At 40.1% G+C, this 20221-nt stretch overlaps 1 protein-coding gene across 1 annotated transcript in view; it reads left to right on the top strand.

The window, feature by feature from the left end:
- The first annotated feature begins 502 nt into the window (after positions 1-502).
- usp11 (ubiquitin specific peptidase 11) overlaps positions 503-20221 on the top strand; it is a 50451-nt gene continuing 30732 nt past the window's right edge. The window contains exons 1-11 of the mRNA XM_062999228.1: positions 503-612; positions 2978-3087; positions 5224-5354; positions 8248-8365; positions 9637-9782; positions 11826-11887; positions 13943-14042; positions 14171-14344; positions 15418-15576; positions 17465-17689; positions 19282-19365. Of these exons, the coding sequence (XP_062855298.1) occupies positions 503-612; positions 2978-3087; positions 5224-5354; positions 8248-8365; positions 9637-9782; positions 11826-11887; positions 13943-14042; positions 14171-14344; positions 15418-15576; positions 17465-17689; positions 19282-19365 (1419 nt within the window). The remainder of the gene's footprint in view (positions 613-2977; positions 3088-5223; positions 5355-8247; positions 8366-9636; positions 9783-11825; positions 11888-13942; positions 14043-14170; positions 14345-15417; positions 15577-17464; positions 17690-19281; positions 19366-20221) is intronic.

Consider the following 20221-nt stretch of genomic DNA (forward strand, 5'->3'; position numbering starts at 1 on the left):
ATCATATTAAACCCTATGGATTAAGAATGGGACGTCACTCAAGTTCATATGTGTGTGAAAGCGGACGAGCGAATACTTTTGGCAATATAGTGTATATTGAATAACTACAGAGCCGTTATTAATGATGAGGATGGATCGAGTGTAAATAAACAAATGGGATGGAATGAAAAGTGCAGGAAGGTGCAGTTCCAAGTATACAGTATATGGTACAGATTAAATATAGATTTAAATAATGCATGAAATATGATTTTATTTTACTTTATAAGCTAATCTGCTTTACTGTACTTTGTATATACATTTATACAGTAAACACACACAACAAAGCAGCAAGCCAAAAACTAAACCAAAAGTAAACAAGCCACGCCCATTGTTACACGCCCCTTTTTCCCGATTAGGGAAGTCGTCATCAAAACCTACGTCCTGTTTCCTGCTTAAACCATTGCGGTGTTTTTATTCGGTGTTGGACTGGTGGAGTTTCATGTGATCTTGATGGTTGTTGGTGATGGCTGGCAGCAGCGAAGTCTCGGCTACAGAGCCGCCGGGATTAGAAACACAACTCCAAGAAATCGAGGATCTGCTTCAGAAACACGAGCTGCGGGTCGGGGACTGCTGGTAAGTCTCAACTACCGCCTGAACAAGGCGTGTGTCTCAATTTACACCTTGGTGCACTGTGTAGTGTGCTAGAGTACTGTGTTAAAGCGTACTACATATGCTCACTACCTAGTAGTGTAGTATGTTATTTGGGACCAAGCCCGCTCAGTCAATCTACCACTGAAACATTAACTGCTAAATGTCTGTATTCGATGTTGTTGACGTATACTATTCTGTAATGTAGCGCATAAAGTACATGTGATTATATAAGTGCAGAATAGAATAAGTATAATAACATTACTAGCATGTTAGTTGTGGTTACTCTGTTGTTTCGTTTTCTGAGATGATTCTGCTCACTGTGTAACCTTTTCATTGAACAAGTAGCACTTTCATTTTCCTCTTCACTGAAATACAGTTCTAACGTTTCCCTGTGTTTTTATAAACTCTATTCTAAAAAAAACTTTGTCATATTCTGTCTTAATTACTTATTAGTGATAGTGTATTTGTACATACTGTTTAGTTAAGTAGTATGATCATATTTTAATACATTTTGCTTATTTTTCTTCATAAAAATACTTTGTAGATATTCTCACTTTGAAGGGTTTCAGTCCAAACCTTCTTCTTTCAGTTCATTCCAATACCAAATTCAGCTTTACTTGATTTCACTTTTTACTATGTTTTAATACACTGATCAGCCATAACATTAAAACCACCTCCTTGTTTCTACACTCACTATCCATTTTATCAGCCCCACTTACCATATAGAAGCACTTTGTAGGTCTACACTTCATGACTGTAGTCCATCTGTTTCTCTACATACCTTTTTAACCTGCTTTCATGCTGTTCTTCAATGGCCAGGACCCCCACAGGACCACCACAGAGCAGGTATTATTTAGGTGGTGGATCATTCTCAGCACTGCAGTGACACTGACATGGTGGTAGTGTGTTAGTGTGTGTTGTGCTGGTATGAGTGGATCAGACTTACCAGCACTGCTGGAGTTTTCAAATACCGTTTCAACTCACTGTCTACTCTATTAGACCCTCCGATCTAGTTGGTCCACCTTGTAGATGTAAAGTCAGTGACGATCGCGCATCTATTGCTGCTGTTTGAGTTGGTCATCTTCTAGACCTTCATTAGTGGTCACAGGACGCTGCCCACATAGTGCTGTTGGCTGGATATATTTTTGGTTGGTGGACTATTCTCAGTCCAACAGTGACCGTGAGGTGTTTAAAAACTCCATTAGCATTGCTGTGCCTTATCCACTCATACCAGCACAACACACACTAACACACCACCGTCATGTCAGTGTCACTGCAGAGCTGAGAATGATCCACCACCTAAATAATACCTGCTCTGTAGTGGTCCTGGGAGAGTCCTGACCATTGAAGAACAGCATGAAAGGGGGCTAACAAAGAATGCAGAGAAACAGATGGACTACAGTCAGTAATTGTAGAACTACAAAGTGCCTCTATATGGTAAGTGGAGCTGATAAAATGGACAGTGAGTGGTTTTAATGTTATGGCTGATCAGTGTATCTGTATAGAAGCATATTGAATATTCAGCAAGGTCTTTTGTTACTGCTGTTACAAAAATGCCTTTTAGTGTCTTTTTTAAATATATAAGTATGAATTTATTATGTATTTTTTGAAGTACTGGAGGGTGACCTGTCTTGCAGCTTGCAGACCTTTCATAGTAACAGATTATAAGCTGGGCTGATTTTGTAATCTTTAAAAGAATTGAAGCATAGCTCACCAGGCTGTTATACAGCTGGCTAGATGGCCAACAGCTTGATGTCATTTTACTTTCCTCAGTGTTTTACTTCTAAGTTTGCAATAAAGGCGTGCCATCTAGCTGATGTGATTATTCAGTTTCGTTTTACACTGAATACAAAGGAATGTTTGCCAAAAGTGCAAGAGTTGCAAAATTAGTTTAAAATGTGTATTTGCCAAAGAATTTGTTTATAGCAGATGATTTCTATTAATAATGTAAATAAATTAAACAAACAGACAAGGAAATGTACTCCTTTTAACAGCAGGAAATAGGATTTTTAATGAATGCCCAGGTGTGATGATCAATTGTTTATGGTGTATTATGCTGAAGCAGTGCTGTAATTTAAGGCTTTATTTTTGAGCACACCCAAAGCACAACAAAGCATTTACCCAGATGCGTTTTCACCATACAAACCAATCCAGGCAGTTAATTTTGAAGACAATTTGTCAAATCCGGCAAACCTGATGGTAAACAGAAAGGCATGAACTAGTGTGGTTTTGTATCTAAGCTCCACTATAATCCTCTAAATAATAAACATGGTAAATGACCAAAATGTTTGAATGTTACTGTTGTGGATGTAAATGTTTTCACCCTGAGTGTTTGTCATTTCTGCAGGTATCTGGTGGAATTTCGGTGGTTTAACCTGTGGAAGGAGTATGTGAGGAGTGGAGATCAGAACTCCTCATCTTTTCCTGGAAAAATTGATAATGTACAACTTTTTGATGGTAAGTTTTAGCATACACATATAAAAGATGTTACTGTACAGTTTGGACAACACTTGTCAGATGTAATGTTTTGATTATTTAACTGAAATAATTTGACATATCCCTAACAATTTGACTTATCCCTTTTTAATGCACAAAGGTGTCATATATAAGTTTGTTTTTGTAAAGCATTGTTTTTAAACCACTGGGCCTGGTTAAGAATGAAAATTGGGCCAGGATATTACCAGCAGGTTGTATACTTGCGCCGTATCTTCAGCAGGTAAACGATGCATATCCAACTGTCCACATGATCTTGGAAAAATGTGATTTGTAGGACCAGCCAACCTTCTTCTATTGCCCATTGCTCCAATGTCCAGTTCAGTGCCTGCTTATTGTAGGTCTTTTGGCGGTAGACAGGAATAAGCATGGACACTTTGACTGGCCTGTTACTACACAGCCCTCCTACTACACAGGGTTTGTTGCTCTGTGTTGTGGCACATCCACCTCATTACCAGTATTAAAATGATGCAGTTTGAACCTCTGTAGCTTTTACTTTGGTCCATACGAGACGCCATAGCCAGTCTTCAGTCTGGGCTGGCGAAAAACCTTTCAGTGGTTTGTGGCTTTTCCCTCCTTGCATGGTTGCCTGTGAGCATGCCATTGCTGTTTCAGAGATTCTTCAACTCATTCGTCTGATCATAACGATTAGGCCGTCAGATCATGCCTCACCATATCTGCTGTATTTAACACGTTGGCATTGCCATGCTTTGATGGGTGATTCCGATGTTTTGGCTTATCAGTGTATACACACACACCATTTTTCTGTTGTATAAAAATATTGTGTTCGAGTATGTTAGACCGCATTGATTACAGTGTTAGATGCATCTAGTTAATTGTTTTACAGTGGACACCTCAACAGCATTTTGGTAACAAGTTTATTTCAATTATCAGTGCTGGTGTTCTTGCTATTAATGACAAGAAAAAAAGTATTTGACACTGGAAATCTATATTTCCAACTGAGAATTAAAGACCTTGCTCAAGGGCCCAACAGTGGCAACCTGGCAGTGGTGGGGTTTGAACCAGCGAATCTCTGTTTACTAGTCCAGTACCTTAACCACTAGGCTACAACTGCCAATTAGTGGCCTACACCATTAGTTAGTGGATTGATTTGCTTAATTTGCTTAAATATGAAGGCTTTAACTACCCATTTACATGCCAAAACAAATAGTTATCTTACTTTTAAATCTAAAAAAATAATGAACCACATTGTGTCACCACACGATGCACAAGATTTATCACATGATGCACAAAATTTTTATCTGATGAATAAAATTTTTTCACATGACACATTAGGGATGTAACGATACACTACACATGATGCGATGCGATTCACGATACTGGGTTTACAATTTGATTTTTTCCCGATTTTTTTTTTTTTAAACAAAATGAAATTGACGACAAATTATGACAAAGTTTCCTTTTATTATTTTTCCTTAAAAAATCAAATCAAATAAAATACTGTATTTGTATCTTTTATTAATCTAAATAATGAATGTCCTTTTATTTCTGAGGTAGTTACAAACTATGCAAAACAATGCTGCACATTTCCCTTTTTGTGTAAAAAAAAAACTGAATTTAAATTTTAAAACAAGTTCCACATTAAATAAATTAATTAATACTATAAATAAAGAAAGTATCCTCACATAAATAAATTTGGCTGGAAAATTCTGAACCTGTAGTGACGTCAACCAGGCGAGGTGAATAGTGCCAGTGCCCTATGCTGTTTAAAGTGAATATCGATTCATTATACATGTAAACCGATTTGAATCGTTACACATGTGAATCGATTTTCAGCTGTCTTATGGTGCATCGTTACATCTCTATGATACACACGTTTTACAAATAATGCACATTTCTCATGATGCTTTTCATGAACTTTTATGATGTCATTCACAAATTTCACCATATGATCCACAATTTTTTATAAACATTTACAAATCAGTGGCTTTAAAAATGTATAGAAAACACTTAAAATCACAGAATCGACTTTTCCCACCTAAGTATGTTTCTAATAAATGAACCACTTCGGGTTTTTCAGATTATTGTGCAAAATCTATGTTGTGGGCAGAGTACCTTACATGTCTTATTTATGTGCAGATTCCGACTCATACCGGCTGAAAGATAGACTTGTGGAGAATGAGGACTTTGCACTGGTGCCAGCAGAAGCCTGGCGGAAGCTGCTGTGCTGGTTTGGTATGGCTGATGACCAGCCTGCCATTAAGAGAAAGGTAATATTCCAAAAAAAAAAAGTCTAAATCCTTGTTCATCCTAGCCCATTTTCTTGTCTCGTTCATTGACGCTTGAATTACCTGAGATTTTAAATGTGAAGCCTGACATGGTTAAAAATTTTTTAGTGTTTTGCTACACAAAGTTGTGAAAGAAAAAATACTACAAAAAGGCCTTAAAACCCAGAGATGTTCACAAATCACAAAATACAGGTCCATGTCTTTAAAGTCCAAATCTAGTCTCAAGTCATTATAACATAGAAAAGTCAATTATGGTAAATGTAGCCTAAAAAATTATATAAAATAAGAGCCAGAAGCCAGGCTGCTTTGTTTACACTTGACACCGCTCACAATATCATGCTGATACAATTACGACCCAAAGCTGATCCGCATATGAACAGATGCAGTCAGCTACTGCACACAGGTCGGAGGGGGCGTGTGTCAGTCTCGCTCTCCTCCATGGTGGAGATCAACATCAGTAGAGAGGAATCATAATGCAATTGGGTAATTGGAAACGCTAAAGTTGGGAGAAAAAGGGGAAGAAATTGTATAAACAAAATAATAGAAAAAAAAAAGAAAAGAGGCTTGGTCAACAACATAAAGTAAAATGGATTAATGCAACTATGGTGGTCTGGTCTGGTAACCTGAACAGGGCATATACCACTCTACAGTGCAAATCACTAAAAAGACACCATTAAAAAGACACCAAATACATAAAGCGGTTCTCCACACATCAATCCAATCAAAATAGTTTCAAGACTCCAAGTTCCAAGGCAATATGGCCCGAGTATTAATATAGACCCTGCCACACTGGCTCAGGCCTAATGATCTAATTAGTTCCTAATTGCTCATAAACATTATTAAACAATCATACACATTGATTTATACCAGTTGGCTATTTTTACTTAAACCCATTATAAACACTAACCAATAAAGACAAAAACAATAAAGGAGAATTGAACTCTGCTCAGCAGGATGTAAAAATTCCACCCGTTAGCATCTGCCAGACAGGACAAGATTGTTAGTGCTAGTTACTTTGTTACTTTGAAGATAATACGATGCTCTGAAAGCACTTGTCCTCAAGCCCACAATAAACCAACGCATATAAAAGTATTTACTGTTTATTGCACACCAACAGACTACACTTCATTCTGAGAGTACAAAATAATCACAATGCACAATAGCTCAAAAAAGCATAACGGCTCTTAGGCAACACTCACAGTGACTAAAATGCTCAATAAACAAGTATCTCCCACAGAATCAGGCCAATTAAGTCAGCGGCAAAGATTACAAGCCATTCGCTGCAAACATTCATATGAGCACACTGTGGTTTAACGAGACCAAATGGTGTTACTGTCTTACAAAGGGTGGGGGCACGGTGGCTCGGTGGGTAGCACTGTCACCTCACAGCAAGAAGGTCTTGGGTTAGATTGCCAGGTGGAGCTGTCCGGGTTCTTTCTGTGTGGAGTTTGCATGTTCTCCCATGTCTGTGTGGGTTTCCTTCGGGAGCTCCAATTTCCTTCCACGGTTCAAAGACGGTGAATTGGTGAGGTGAATTGGAGATACAAAATTGTCCATTACTGTGTTTAACATTAAATACTTGAACCAATGAACCTTGTTTAACTAACAATTACCTGTCCTGTCATAAATGTAACCAAAGTGTGTAAAACATGATGTTTTCTAACAAAGGGCAAGCACTTTTAAAATGGCAACCACACTACTGCTGTATTTGTGCGACATATTAAAATTGTGTCACAAGGTAAATGGTTCCCACCCATCACCTTGGGAACTACTGTGAACACTCACTGTCCATTTTATCAGCTCCACTTACCATATAGAAGCACTTTGTAGTTCTACAATTACTGTTTCTGTACATACTTTTTAGCCTGCTTTTACCCTGTTCTTCAATGGACAGGACCATCACAAAGTGACAATGACATGGTGATGGTGTGTTAGTGTGTGTTGTGCTGTTATGAGTGGATCAGACACAGCAGCGCTGCTGGAGTTTTTAAATACCGTGTCCACTCACTGTCCACTCTATTAGACACTCCTACCTAGCTGGTCCACCTTGTAGATGTAAAGTCAGAGACGATCGCTCATCTATTGCTGCTGTTTGAGTTGGTCATCTTCTAGACCTTCATCAGTGGTCACAGAATGCTGCCTACAGTGCGCTCTTGGCTGGATATTTTTGGTTGGTGGACTATTCTCAGTCCAGCAGTGACAGTGAGGTGTTTAAAAGTTCCATAATTATTTCTGTGTCTTATCCACTCATATCAGCACAACACACACTAACACACCACCACCATGTGGTGAGAATGATCCACCACCTAAATAATACCTACTCTGTAGTGGTCCTGGGAGAGTCCTGACCATTGAAGAACAACATGAAAGGGGGCTAACAAAGCATGCAGAGAAACAGATGGACTACAGTCAGTAATTGTAGAACTGCAAGGTGCTCCTATATGGTAAGTGGAGCTGATAAAATGAACACTGAGTGTAGAAACAAGGAGGTGGTTTTAATGTTATGACTGATCAGTGTATAAATAATGAAATAAGAGGAACAAATAATAAAAGCATCTGGGTGGGAAGTCTCTGATCTTATCACTCTTTTATTCAGTGTGATAATTCAGTGCGTTGTGAAATCTTAAATTTCACTATAATTTGATTTGGTCATTTTGTTGTCTTTACAATAATTTTTTCAGAACAAATTAGAATGAACTGAATGAACTTTTTACACACTATTTTATTATATATACTAGAATAATACACCAAGCTTCCTTGACCTTTATTTCTACATTTGAGCTCATGCTGTTGAAGGAGGGTTTCATTTTGGCCTATTACTGTCTAGCTTGAAGTTGCATTCCTAAATCTGAGCCCTGACTCTGCTTTTTGCCAGGTTGTTGACCTTCCCAGCACACTTAAAGTTGAGATCTACCCTGTGGAAATCTACCTCTGTCTGCACAACGATATGGAACATGGAGTGATGGCTCAGTTTAGCCGAACAGATACAATAGGTGAGTGAATCAGCTCGTTTTTAGGTCGTGTTTTTAATGGATTTTTCTCAACAAATTAGCTTGATACCAACTCTGATAAACAGAGATACAAGGATGAATGAATGAATGAGTGAGTGATTTTAAACAAATTAAGCAGTCAACCTTACTGTGGGTGGATGAGGGTGTGTTACAGATCAGCACCCTTACTCTGTAGAGGTCAGTAGCTTTGCTCTTAATTGAAATCATCTGTTGGAAAGGAATTTAAACGGCATTTTAACATGCATCTGTAATTAAACAATGGCTTCTTTGTCAATTAACCAGTTAATCATTAACCTCAGTAGTACTTAATATTTTTGTTCCCTTTTGGCTGCCCCATTGTTTTATAGGTCGTCACAGCAGATCACTGATCACAGACACAGTCAGATTCCATTCTTGATGCAACCTGCTTTATTTTCCGGGCTTAGGACTGGCACCAAGAGCGCACTGACAAATGCACCTCCCAGTGTCTAGGGTGTTTGAACAAAACCACCCCCCACCCCTCCCAGACAAAGCTAAACATGTATGCATGGATGCTTGACCAGCCGAAAGCAGTCCTGATAGTAAACCATGATCCCAGCTGTAGTGGGCTAGCATTAATTACCTCTCCGCCAACTAAGCACCTGCCTAGTACTTATTAATATGAACAAAAAGCAATGTATGCTTTCTTTCTCTTACTATTAACATAGTCCCATTATATTTTCTATTTTGCTACGTTGGCGTTTAAAGAGACCAAAGGCTGTTCTGTAAAATGCACATTGACATGAAACAGATAATCACAGCATCCCATGCGTTAGCCTGTTGGGTTTGGTTCTCAGGTAGAGCGGTCCAGGTCCTTTCTGTGTGCATGTTCTTCCCATGTCTGCGTGGGTTTCCTCCAGGACCTCCGGTTTCCTTCCACAGTCCAAAGACATGCAAGTGAGGTGAATTAAAGATATAGAATTGTCCATGACTGTGTATGACATTTAAAAAAAAAAAACCTTGAACCTGTCCGGACGGCACGGTGGTTTAATGGGTAGCCCTGTTGCTTCACAGCAAGAAGGTCCTGTTATACCTGTTATACCTGTTAACTACCTGTTATAAAACAAAATGTAAGTGCCATATAGTGAACAGAATAGATGATTGTTAATCACAATATTTTTCGTGATAATTGACCAATAATTCATGGCCAGTTACACTGAGTACAACGTGACCTTGCTATTACTTCCCACAGTGTGTTTGACTTTCAAGCGTATGTCTGTGTGTTTATGGCACAGTGACCATTCAGAAGGTGATGCTAAAGGATCTTGATGTGCCTGAGGATGCTGAACCCAGACTGTGGATGAGAAGCCCTGAAAGCAACTGTGAGAGGCTACGAAACATTCATATGACTGTACTAGATGCCTGTCTTATCACCGGCATGGTAATCACACAAACATGCACATACATGCAATATTGAATGGCTGCTAAACAGGCTCTGGACATAAGAATATGGGGGGTCAAAATATCATAAAGAATGTAAGTATTAGGCTATTTTTACATGCTAAATGGTTTGGGGTGGTAATCACACAAACATGCACATACAGTGTATCACAAAAGTGAGTACACCCCTCACATTTCTGCAGATATTTAAGTATATCTTTTCATGGGACAACACTGACAAAATGACACTTTGACACAATGAAAAGTACTCTGTGTGCAGCTTATATAACAGTGTAAATTTATTTTTCCCTCAAAATAACTCAATATACAGCCATTAATGTCTAAACCACCGGCAACAAAAGTGAGTACACCCCTAAGAGACTACACCCCTAAATGTCCAAATTGAGCACTGCTTGTCATTTTCCCTCCAAAATGTCATGTGATTTGTTAGTGTTACTAGGTCTCAGGTGTGCATAGGGAGCAGGTGTGTTCAATTTAGTAGTACAGCTCTCACACTCTCTCATACTGGTCACTGAAAGTTCCAACATGGCACCTCATGGCAAAGAACTCTCTAAGGATCTTAAAAGACGAATTGTTGCGCTACATGAAGATGGCCAAGGCTACAAGAAGATTGCCAACACCCTGAAACTGAGCTGCAGCACAGTGGCCAAGATCATCCAGCATTTTAAAAGAGCAGGGTCCACTCAGAACAGACCTCGCATTGGTCGTCCAAAGAAGCTGAGTGCACGTGCTCAGCGTCACATCCAACTGCTGTCTTTGAAAGATAGGCGCAGGAGTGCTGTCAGCATTGCTGCAGAGATTGAAAAGGTAGGGGGTCAGCCTGTCAGTGCTCAGACCATACGCCGCACACTACATCAAATTGGTCTGCATGGCTGTCACCCCAGAAGGAAGCCTCTTCTGAAGTCTCTACACAAGAAAGCCTGCAAACAGTTTGCTGAAGACATGTCAACAAAGGACATGGATTACTGGAACCATGTCCTATGGTCTGATGAGACCAAGATTCATTTGTTTGGTTCAGATGGTCTCAAGCATGTGTGGCGGCAATCAGGTGAGGAGTACAAAGATAAGTGTGTCATGCCTACAGTCAAGCATGGTGGTGGGAATGCCATGGTCTGGGGCTGCATGAGTGCAGCAGGTGTTGGGGAGTTACATTTCATTGAGGGACACATGAACTTTAATATGCACTGTGAAATACTGAAGCAGAGCATGATCCCCTCCCTCTGGAAACTGGGTCGCAGGGCAGTGTTCCAGCATGATAATGACCCCAAACACACCTCTAACACGACCACTGCTTTATTGAAGAGGCTGAGGGTAAAGGTGATGGACTGGCCAAGCATGTCTCCAGACCTAAACCCAATAGAACATCTTTGGGGCATCCTCAAGCGGAAGGTGGAGGAGCGCAAAGTCTCGAATATCCGCCAGCTCCGTGATGTCGTCATGGAGGAGTGGAAAAGCATTCCAGTGGCAACCTGTGAAGCTCTGGTAAACTCCATGCCCAGGAGAGTTAAGGAAGTTCTGGGAAATAATGGTGGCCACACAAAATATTGACACTTCAGGAACTTTCACTAAGGGGTGTACTCACTTTTGTTGCCGGTGGTTTAGACATTAATGGCTGTATATTGAGTTATTTTGAGGGAAGAATAAATTTACACTGTTATATAAGCTGCACACAGACTACTTTTCATTGTGTCAAAGTGTCATTTTGTCAGTGTTGTCCCATGAAAAGATATACTTAAATATTTGCAGAAATGTGAGGGGTGTACTCACTTTTGTGATACACTGTATATGCAATCTAGAATGACTGTTAAACAGGCTCCTTAATGTCCCTAATGTTCTTCAGGTGTCCACCTGGAACGTTCTTATGTCCCTCCAATGCTCTGATTACCAGTAGCATTTGTAATTACAGGTTCCAGTGTATGAAAGCATAGCTTATCCAACGTTAATTCTGGTGTATTTAGGCTGTGTATCAGTGTAGGGATGTGAATGGCTGTGGGTGTGTTTTAACATTTGGTTTATTCTGCAGACAGTGATTATGGAGCTGAGGAATCCAGACGGCACTTGGCCCAGCTCTAGACCCCAAGTCATGTAAGTAAACCTGTACTGAAGTCTAAACTTAAGCTTGCACTTGGTTTGTCAATGTCTGTATGCTTTATTAGTCTGTATAGAGTTTTGTGGGTTGCCTAACAGTCTATCCTCAGAGCTTTTGTTACTTACTGACTGACTGATTGCCGTTGTTAAAACAAGTGTAGGACTTATTTGGGACATTTATACACTAGATGGCAGTACTAGCAATATTGCAGTAACAAGGAGTGGGAACATAATTGCAGCAGATGTATTAATATTCTGTAATATCATTTAGCTATGTATTATTATTTTAAAACTGGCTTGTGTAAAAAAAACCATTACATGTTCATGGAACAGCAGTCTCTTTACAAGGTCGGAAAAACTCAAACTATAATCTATCAAAAAGAAAAAAAATTTCAAATAATTTTTTCTTATTTTTAAAACATTATTTCCTAAGTAAGAAGCTGCTGAACCATGAGTGTTGCTGTACACAGTCAAGCTAGCGTTACGTTAACATAAGCTTAGAGGCTGCCATGCGAGTTAGAAGCCCCAGTCCATGCTAGTTTTAACCATGTAATGAGCCACAAAATTCAGTCAAGTTTTATGATGCCAATTTTGGAGCAGAACCTTCTTTCTTGGAATGACATTACATATTACACAGGATACAGTAGATGGATTTTAATCTGGTTTACTGACCACACATTGGACTATATAGTGTAAAAGTGTGTATTTAGGGGTCAAAATATCATAAAGAATGTACATGGGCTGCTTTTACAAGCTAAATGTTTTGCAAACTACTGTGTAGTTCCTTTCATGTGATAGGATAATTTATTCACATGAAGTTTTGTTTGAAATGTATTTAAGTTTCAGAATCAGAATACTTTATTGATCCCAGAGGGAAATTGCAGTTTTTTTACACTAGCACCCATTTATGTAAAAATAATAAACACTCTACTCTCTTAAAACAAAGAAAAAAGAAGAAAAATTTAAAGTTAAAAAGTTATATACACACAATTAAATAATTAAAATGCTTACGTTATTATTATTGCACATATGAAAACTGAATATTGCACATATAAAAAACTGAAAATTGCACGTATGAAAACTGAATATTGCACATATTAATACTGAATATTACACAGATAAACCATAGTGTCACACATTAAAGGAGGAATTATAGAGTTTGATGGCCACAGGTAGAAAAGACTTCCTGTGGCGCTCTGTGGTGCATTTTGGTATGATGAGTCTTGCACTGAATGTGCTCCTTTGTCTCATCACCGTGTCATATAGTGGGTGGGAGCCATTGTTCATAATAACCTGCAGCTTAGACAGCATCCTCCTCTCCGACAGTGCAGTGAGAGAGTCCAGCTCCACACCAACAACATCAACAACATCACCGGCCTTGCGTTTAAAGTTTTAAACAAAAGCAGCACAGGTGGCGCAGCGGTAAAACATTCGGTTCGTCGGTTCGAAACTCAGCTCTGCCATCCGGCTGGGCTGGGCGGCTTCATAAACAACGATTGGCTTGTTGTTCATGCATGGAGGGAAGAGCCGGATATGGACCTCATAACTGATACAATTACGACCTCTGCTGGCTGATTTATGGCGCCGGCACAGAGTCGAGGAAAATGCGTCAGGTTGTGGCTCTCCGTACACAAATCTGATCCCGATGTGAACTCTCCACGAGGAGGTGAAAAGATGCAGTCGGTACTGCACACGTGTCGGAGGGGGCGTGTGACAGTCTTGCTCTTTTCAATCAGCAGTGGAGATCAGCATCAGTAGAGAGGAAGCATAACGCAACGGGTAATTGGATACAACTAGATTGGGGGAAAAAAAAGCAAGAACGCTCTGGCAGTGGTCATCATTTGGAGACGTGTGTTGATTAAAATGTATTGCTACGGTCAACTGATGCATTAAATCTTATTTAGGACCTACAAAGACACAACAAGTAATTCTATAGTTAGTAAACGTCAGAGTGCTATCTATAACACAAACCCAGTCGCCATGCCATATTTTTCTCCTTGTGTTATTTATCACTGTTGTTCACTGTGTTTTCTTTGGGTTCTGTACTTTTAGGAGGAATTCTTTGGATGATCAGGACATGTATTGTGGGCAGCCTGGAGTGTGTGGTCTGACGAACCTCGGCAACACCTGCTTCATGAACTCTGCTCTACAGGTCAGCCCATGCTTTACAATATCCACCTGCATTTCACCTAAAGATTATTATTGCTTTATAATGGGCTGATATAATAAACTACATTAAATAACATCCCGGACTTACAGCATGTGCTTCTGTGTCTTCAGTGCCTGAGCAACACTCCGCCGCTGACTGAGTACTTCCTGCAGAACTTGTATCTCAAAGAGCTGAACTTCACAAACCCTCTGGGTATGAAGGGTGAGATTGCAGAGGCTTACGCAGATGTCATCAAGCAGATGTGGTCAGGGAGACACTATACCGTGGTACCCCGTGTTTTTAAGGTGAGAAACATCACACAATCTATGAATGTTTATGCTCAAGTTATGCTCAAATAGGGTGGAGGATGATAAAGGGGCAAAAACCTTAATGTAAATCTTAAATTGTTTCTGCAATTCACCTTCTTCTCTGATAGTGGGACAATCATGGCTTTTATTATTATAAACTGTACTGTACTTTAAAAAAGACAATCATGGCTTTTATTATTATAAACTGTACTGTACTTTAAAAAAGGATTTGTGAGCGTTTTGACTCTTCATCTAAATCATTTTATTTCATTACATCTTTATCAACTGTTTATCCTGGTCAGGGTTACGGCAGGTCTGGATCTGCTGTGTCCAGGCTATGCTGCGCACAAGGCAGGAACACCATCCATTGCATGGGTTTGGCCACCACCCCCTCCTTCCCCAAACCTTGCCAATCATGTCAGTGTAGACACCCAGCCCGCCTATAGCACTGTTAAGATTTGAACCTGCAACAGTGGTGGGCTAGAAAGTATTATTTAAAAAACATAAAGCTTTTTGCACATACTTCCATGGTTATGACAAGTGGATATAAGTTACAAAGCACACTTATGTGATTTTCTGGGTTGATTTCCAACCTAAATTGCATCCTATGTGCTACATAATTCCAAACTACCATTATGAGTTCATTATTTAAATATACTGTTTGGCAGAATAAGGTGTGGTTTGGAGCACAAACCATTTTGATCATTGAATTTTAGAAGCTTAAGTTTTGCTTATAAAATGAAGATTCACCCTTAAGTTACTTATCTGTAGTTTTTCTAGACTTTTAATTTTGCTAAAGATGAAGTCCAGGGAGAGAGATACGAAAATCCTCTCCCTGAATTTCAACTGTAATTATCTACTTGAAGTGTGTCCTTATATTGGAACGTCTCCATCACCTGACAACAAGAGATTAGTACTTTGAGTGGCCATAGTATTAATCCTTTTAAATACTTTGCATGAAAGTTGCATTTGAGATTATACTGCTACCATCCAAATGCCCAATATGAACAAGCTCCAGGTACTTGCGTTATTTTTATATATTTTTAATACTTTAAATTGTGTGTGTGCAGACAAAAGTGGGCCATTTTGCATCTCAGTTCCTGGGCTACCAACAGCATGACTCTCAGGAGCTCCTGTCTTTTCTGCTGGATGGTCTGCATGAGGACCTGAACCGTGTCAAGACCAAGGAGTACATAGAGCTTCGGGACGCAAACGGCAGACCAGATCAGGTACGGACTTTTCAGAGTAACCAATCTACCTTATGCGTGTCCACACAGACACAAGGAGCACATGCAAAACTGCAAAGCTTTTGACCTGAGACGAGGTTTAAACCCAGGATCCTGGATTAGTGTAGTAAAAACCGGTGGAGATCGGCTAACAAGTGCATTTATAAAGCCCACTTTTACTTTGAGTTTGTTATTATCAGCTTCACCACAGTGCAAAAAAACACAAAAAAAGTGTGTGCTGCCAATTAGCATAGGTCCAAAGGTTAGGGTTTGAACCTCACCTCCAATCCCTATCTGTGGGGAGTTTTAGGGACAGTGGTAGCCTAGTGGGTAGAGCTTTGGGCTATCGACCGAAAGATTGGTGGTTCAAATCCAGGCTCTGCTATGCAGCCACTGTTGGGTCCTTAAGCAAGGCCCTTAACCCTGTCTGCTCCAGGGGTGCCGTACGATGGCTGACCCTGCGCTCAGACCCCAGATTCCAAACAAGCTGGGATAGGCAAAGAAAGAATTTCATTGTACTGTACATCTGGATATCTATCTATCTATCTGTTATCCCCAGGTACTTTCATTATCTTTTACCTCTCAAAACAGTGTAGTAGGTGGAACTGCTTTTTAAAATTGCCCTTAGGTATACCCTGCGATAATCAACTTGCTTCAGACAAATTAATATATGAACAAAGTTTATAAAATACATTTAAAATCAAATTAAATTCCAGCACCCAGTAACAGAAATCGATTGTTGAATAAAATTGATTAGTGCTATCTGGGGGTTAACAGAGGCTGCACTGATCATATACACTCATTATGGAACTAGCAACTGGAGCACACATTTATTTGCGTTCATACTTTAGCAGTGTCCCAGTGTATTATTTAATACAATATTACATTACCTGAATTGATTAGATCCGTTAAAACTAGGTTGTTTGAATGTAAAAGCGTACTTTAAGAGGCTTTAAATGCTGACATTCAGGAAAAAAAAACCTTAAGAACATTAAAGATTAACCGGTTAGGAGCGCTCGGGTGGTGCAACAGTCTAATTCATTAGCACACCATTCTCGAACCTCATGTTCAAACTTGCAAGCGGAGCCACCAACCTGGCCTGGTGTCCACAAACACAATTGTTTGTACAGGGGAGGGTTGGATAGGGTCTCTTCTTGCTGTCGATATGGGAATGATCTAGGCGCCTGCGAGAGTGGTGGGGGGTCACATGGAGCTTTACATGCGGGGCTCCTATGTGCGGGAACCATACACTGACGGGTGATAATAAGTGGGCGCAGATTGGAAAGGTGTCACTCTCCTTGATCAGTTTGTGGGTTGTGCAAGCGTCACAGTCATGAACTGGTTAAAATTTGTTATTACTATTTAAAAAATTAAGGACACAGCAAGCAGGCGACCAGGTGATGCAGTGGGATAATCTGCTAGCAAACCAGCGCAGCTGTTCTGAGCTCCCGGGCACAATTGGTTGGGAAGACTGGACTAAGGGGTAGAGTTATCAACACTGTGTAAAGACCTTGGTAGCCCAGTTCGCCTGTCCAGAAAGTGGAGCGCAGAGGTCGGGGTGTAGGTTCATAGTTATTTGGCATTTATTAATTTGGCCACACTCAACCTATCAGCAGTATGTGACTTGTCCTTCCTCGGTTCACTGTTGGTGGCTACTGACCACGGCTGTCTGTGAGCAGCCACTTGCTTTTTCATAGATAGTTCTACTCTGGTCATCTGGTCCTGATCATATCTGCTGCATTTAACATGTGTACTATGAGTAACTCCCATCAGTCCAACATTTAATTGCTGTATTACTGACCGTCACATGCACAATTGTTATGTAATAGGGTTTCTCCTAAAGTTTTGGCTCGTCAGTGTAAATATTTGCTTTGATTTCTCATGTTTACAGGAGGTGGCGGAGGAGGCATGGTGTAACCACAGGAGAAGGAACGACTCTGTGATTGTAGACACATTCCACGGGCTCTTTAAGTCCACACTGGTCTGTCCGGAGTGTGAGAAAGTGTCTGTGACTTTTGACCCTTTCTGCTACTTGAGTGTACCTCTGCCCATCAGTAAGGAGAGAGTCATGGAGGTGTTCTTTGTTTCTCTTAATCCACTGGCCAAACCTGTACAGGTAAACATTCTTCTAGCTACTGAAAGAAGCATTTTTAATGTACTGCTCCAGCATTTTAAACAGTGGTTTTGTTGTTAAATCATTTCTTTCTAAACTTACTCGTAAGGTCAAAAGTTTACACTTATAAGAAATATATACACTAATTGAGCACTTTATTAGGAACACCTGTCTTGAAAATACATCATGTATAATTGTAAATAATTTAGGCCATTTACAGTACACAATCTTGTGAAAAGATTCAGTCTGTGTAGGCAGAAACCAGTTCTCAGACGCAACTGCATAAGAAATGTCATGTTCTGGCCGCTCAGGTGGCGCAGCGGTAAAGTACGCTAGCTCACCAGAGTTGGGGTTTCGAATACATCGTATCTAATCTCAGCTCTGCCTTTCCGACTGGGCTGGGCGGCTGCATGAACAACAGTTGGCTGTTGTTCAGGGTTAGAGGGTAAGAAAGTCGGATCATAGGTCCTCATAACTGCGGCCCCTGCTGGCTGACTGATGGCGCCTGCACAGGGCTGAGGAATAATGCTGATGGGGGTGTGGCCCTCCGTACACAGTGCCCGTCAAGTGTATGAACTCGACTCGTGCAGGTGAAAAATGCAGTCTGTACTGACTGTGCGCAGTCAGTTAAGAGGCGTCCTCAGTCAGCGGTGAAGGGTCGAATCAGTACAGAGGACACATTCGGGGTAATTGGACACGACTAGACTGGGGATAAAAATTGGGAATAAAGAGAGGGGAAAAAATATAAATAAAGAAAGATGTCATGTTACAGTGATAAATATAGCCTGATCAAGAGTACTTAACTAATGTCATGTTGCAGTGATAAATATAGCCTGATTAAGAGTACTTAACTAAACCATTGTCACTTAACTAAATGTACCACTCTATCAAGAAATGCAACCTGAAACTCTATTACACAAAGAGAAAGCCATTTTCTCTGGCCTCGCCCTCATCTCATAAACCAAAAAGTAGTGGAAACCTGTGCTGTGGTCAGATGAGTCTTTGCGGAAAAACAGAAGTTCTCCATGCCAAAAATATTGGATTGGGGGTGCATTAGTGCCCATGACATGAGTGACTTTTATAAGTGTGAAGCCACCATTGATGTGGAGGCTGCCATCGAGACGATGTCTTTTCCTGGAACTTCATGGTTATTTTAGCAAGACAATGCCAGTTCTTATTCTGCAAATGCTACTACTATGCCTTTGTAGTCACAGAGTATGTGTACTTGACTGGCCTGCCTGCAGTCCAGATCCGTGGTGCATCATGAAGAGGAAATCAGACAACAGCCATCATGGATTGTAATGTAGCTGACGAATCAAGAATGAGTAAAATACTCTTGCAAAACAGCAACAGTTAGTATCATCAGGTCCCAAACCATTAAAAGTGGAACTAATAGGAAAGGAGATAGAACACAGTGCTAAACTCGTCTCTGTCTCAACGTTTTTAAAAAGTGTAGCAGGCATCAAATTTTAAAATTGTTTGTATGGTATGGGTATGATATGTTAGATGTTTTAAGGTTGCAGTAGCCTCCTAGGTCAAGCAGGTCTTTTATTTCTGAGCTTCTTACGACTGTCTGTTTGTGTCATTCTCTGCAGCACAGAGTGGTTGTGCCCAAAGCTGGCAAAGTAATTGACTTGTGCGCTGCCCTCTCTCAAACAACAGAGGTTCCTACAGACAAGGTGAGAGTGCCTACATTGTCATTTGGGGTTATTAATGGTATACTGACAAAATCAAACCATTTAGAGTGTCCTAATGTTGTACTTTATTACATTGTTTACACCTGATGGTTATATTTGCACTACATTGCTAAAAGTATGTGGACACCTTGCTGAATTATTGCCTATAGGTGTATAAAATGATATGAAAATGATTAAAAATTAATTTTGAGGCAACAATTTGGGGATGAGTCGTTTATGATCCAGCCTGACTGTACACTTTTTTAGGACATGGCTTGACAAGTTTGGTCTGGAGGAACTCCAGCACGCTGAAACATTTGCAAGCCAAGTGGGTCACAAATATTAATGTCTATGGTTTTGAAAACAAGCTTCTGGTCAGGTGTCCACATAGTTTTAAAAATATAGTTTATCTTTAGGATCAGAGTCATATTTCAATAAAACAGTTGGGAATTCACCCACAACACAAGAAATATTAGATTTAAATCTGATGACTTAAAACTCTGAGACTGAGTTCTGAGACTACAACAGCCTGGGTGTAAACAAGGGTTATTTTAATAGCTGCTGTCTCACAACTCTTGTTTTAATCTGACTACATGCTTTATTAGTATAAATCATTTGCATCTGCTGTGCACATGTGTGTAAATGAGAAGGAGGGCAAAGTAAAGGTGTAGTTGCACGGAGTTTAGGTATTTGGGGTAGAGAGGGAAAAAAGAGAGTGAAGGAGGGGTGGTTTGTGATAGATGGTAATCTACCAGAGTTACAACACAGCAGTGAGGCCTGCTATGTTATATGGTTTGGAGGTGGTAGCACTGAGTTAAACACAGAAGAGGAGCTGGAGGTAGCAGAGAAGAAGATGTTA

This window comes from Trichomycterus rosablanca, chromosome 7 (assembly GCF_030014385.1).
Source record: "Trichomycterus rosablanca isolate fTriRos1 chromosome 7, fTriRos1.hap1, whole genome shotgun sequence".
Taxonomy (NCBI): Eukaryota; Metazoa; Chordata; class Actinopteri; order Siluriformes; family Trichomycteridae; genus Trichomycterus; species Trichomycterus rosablanca.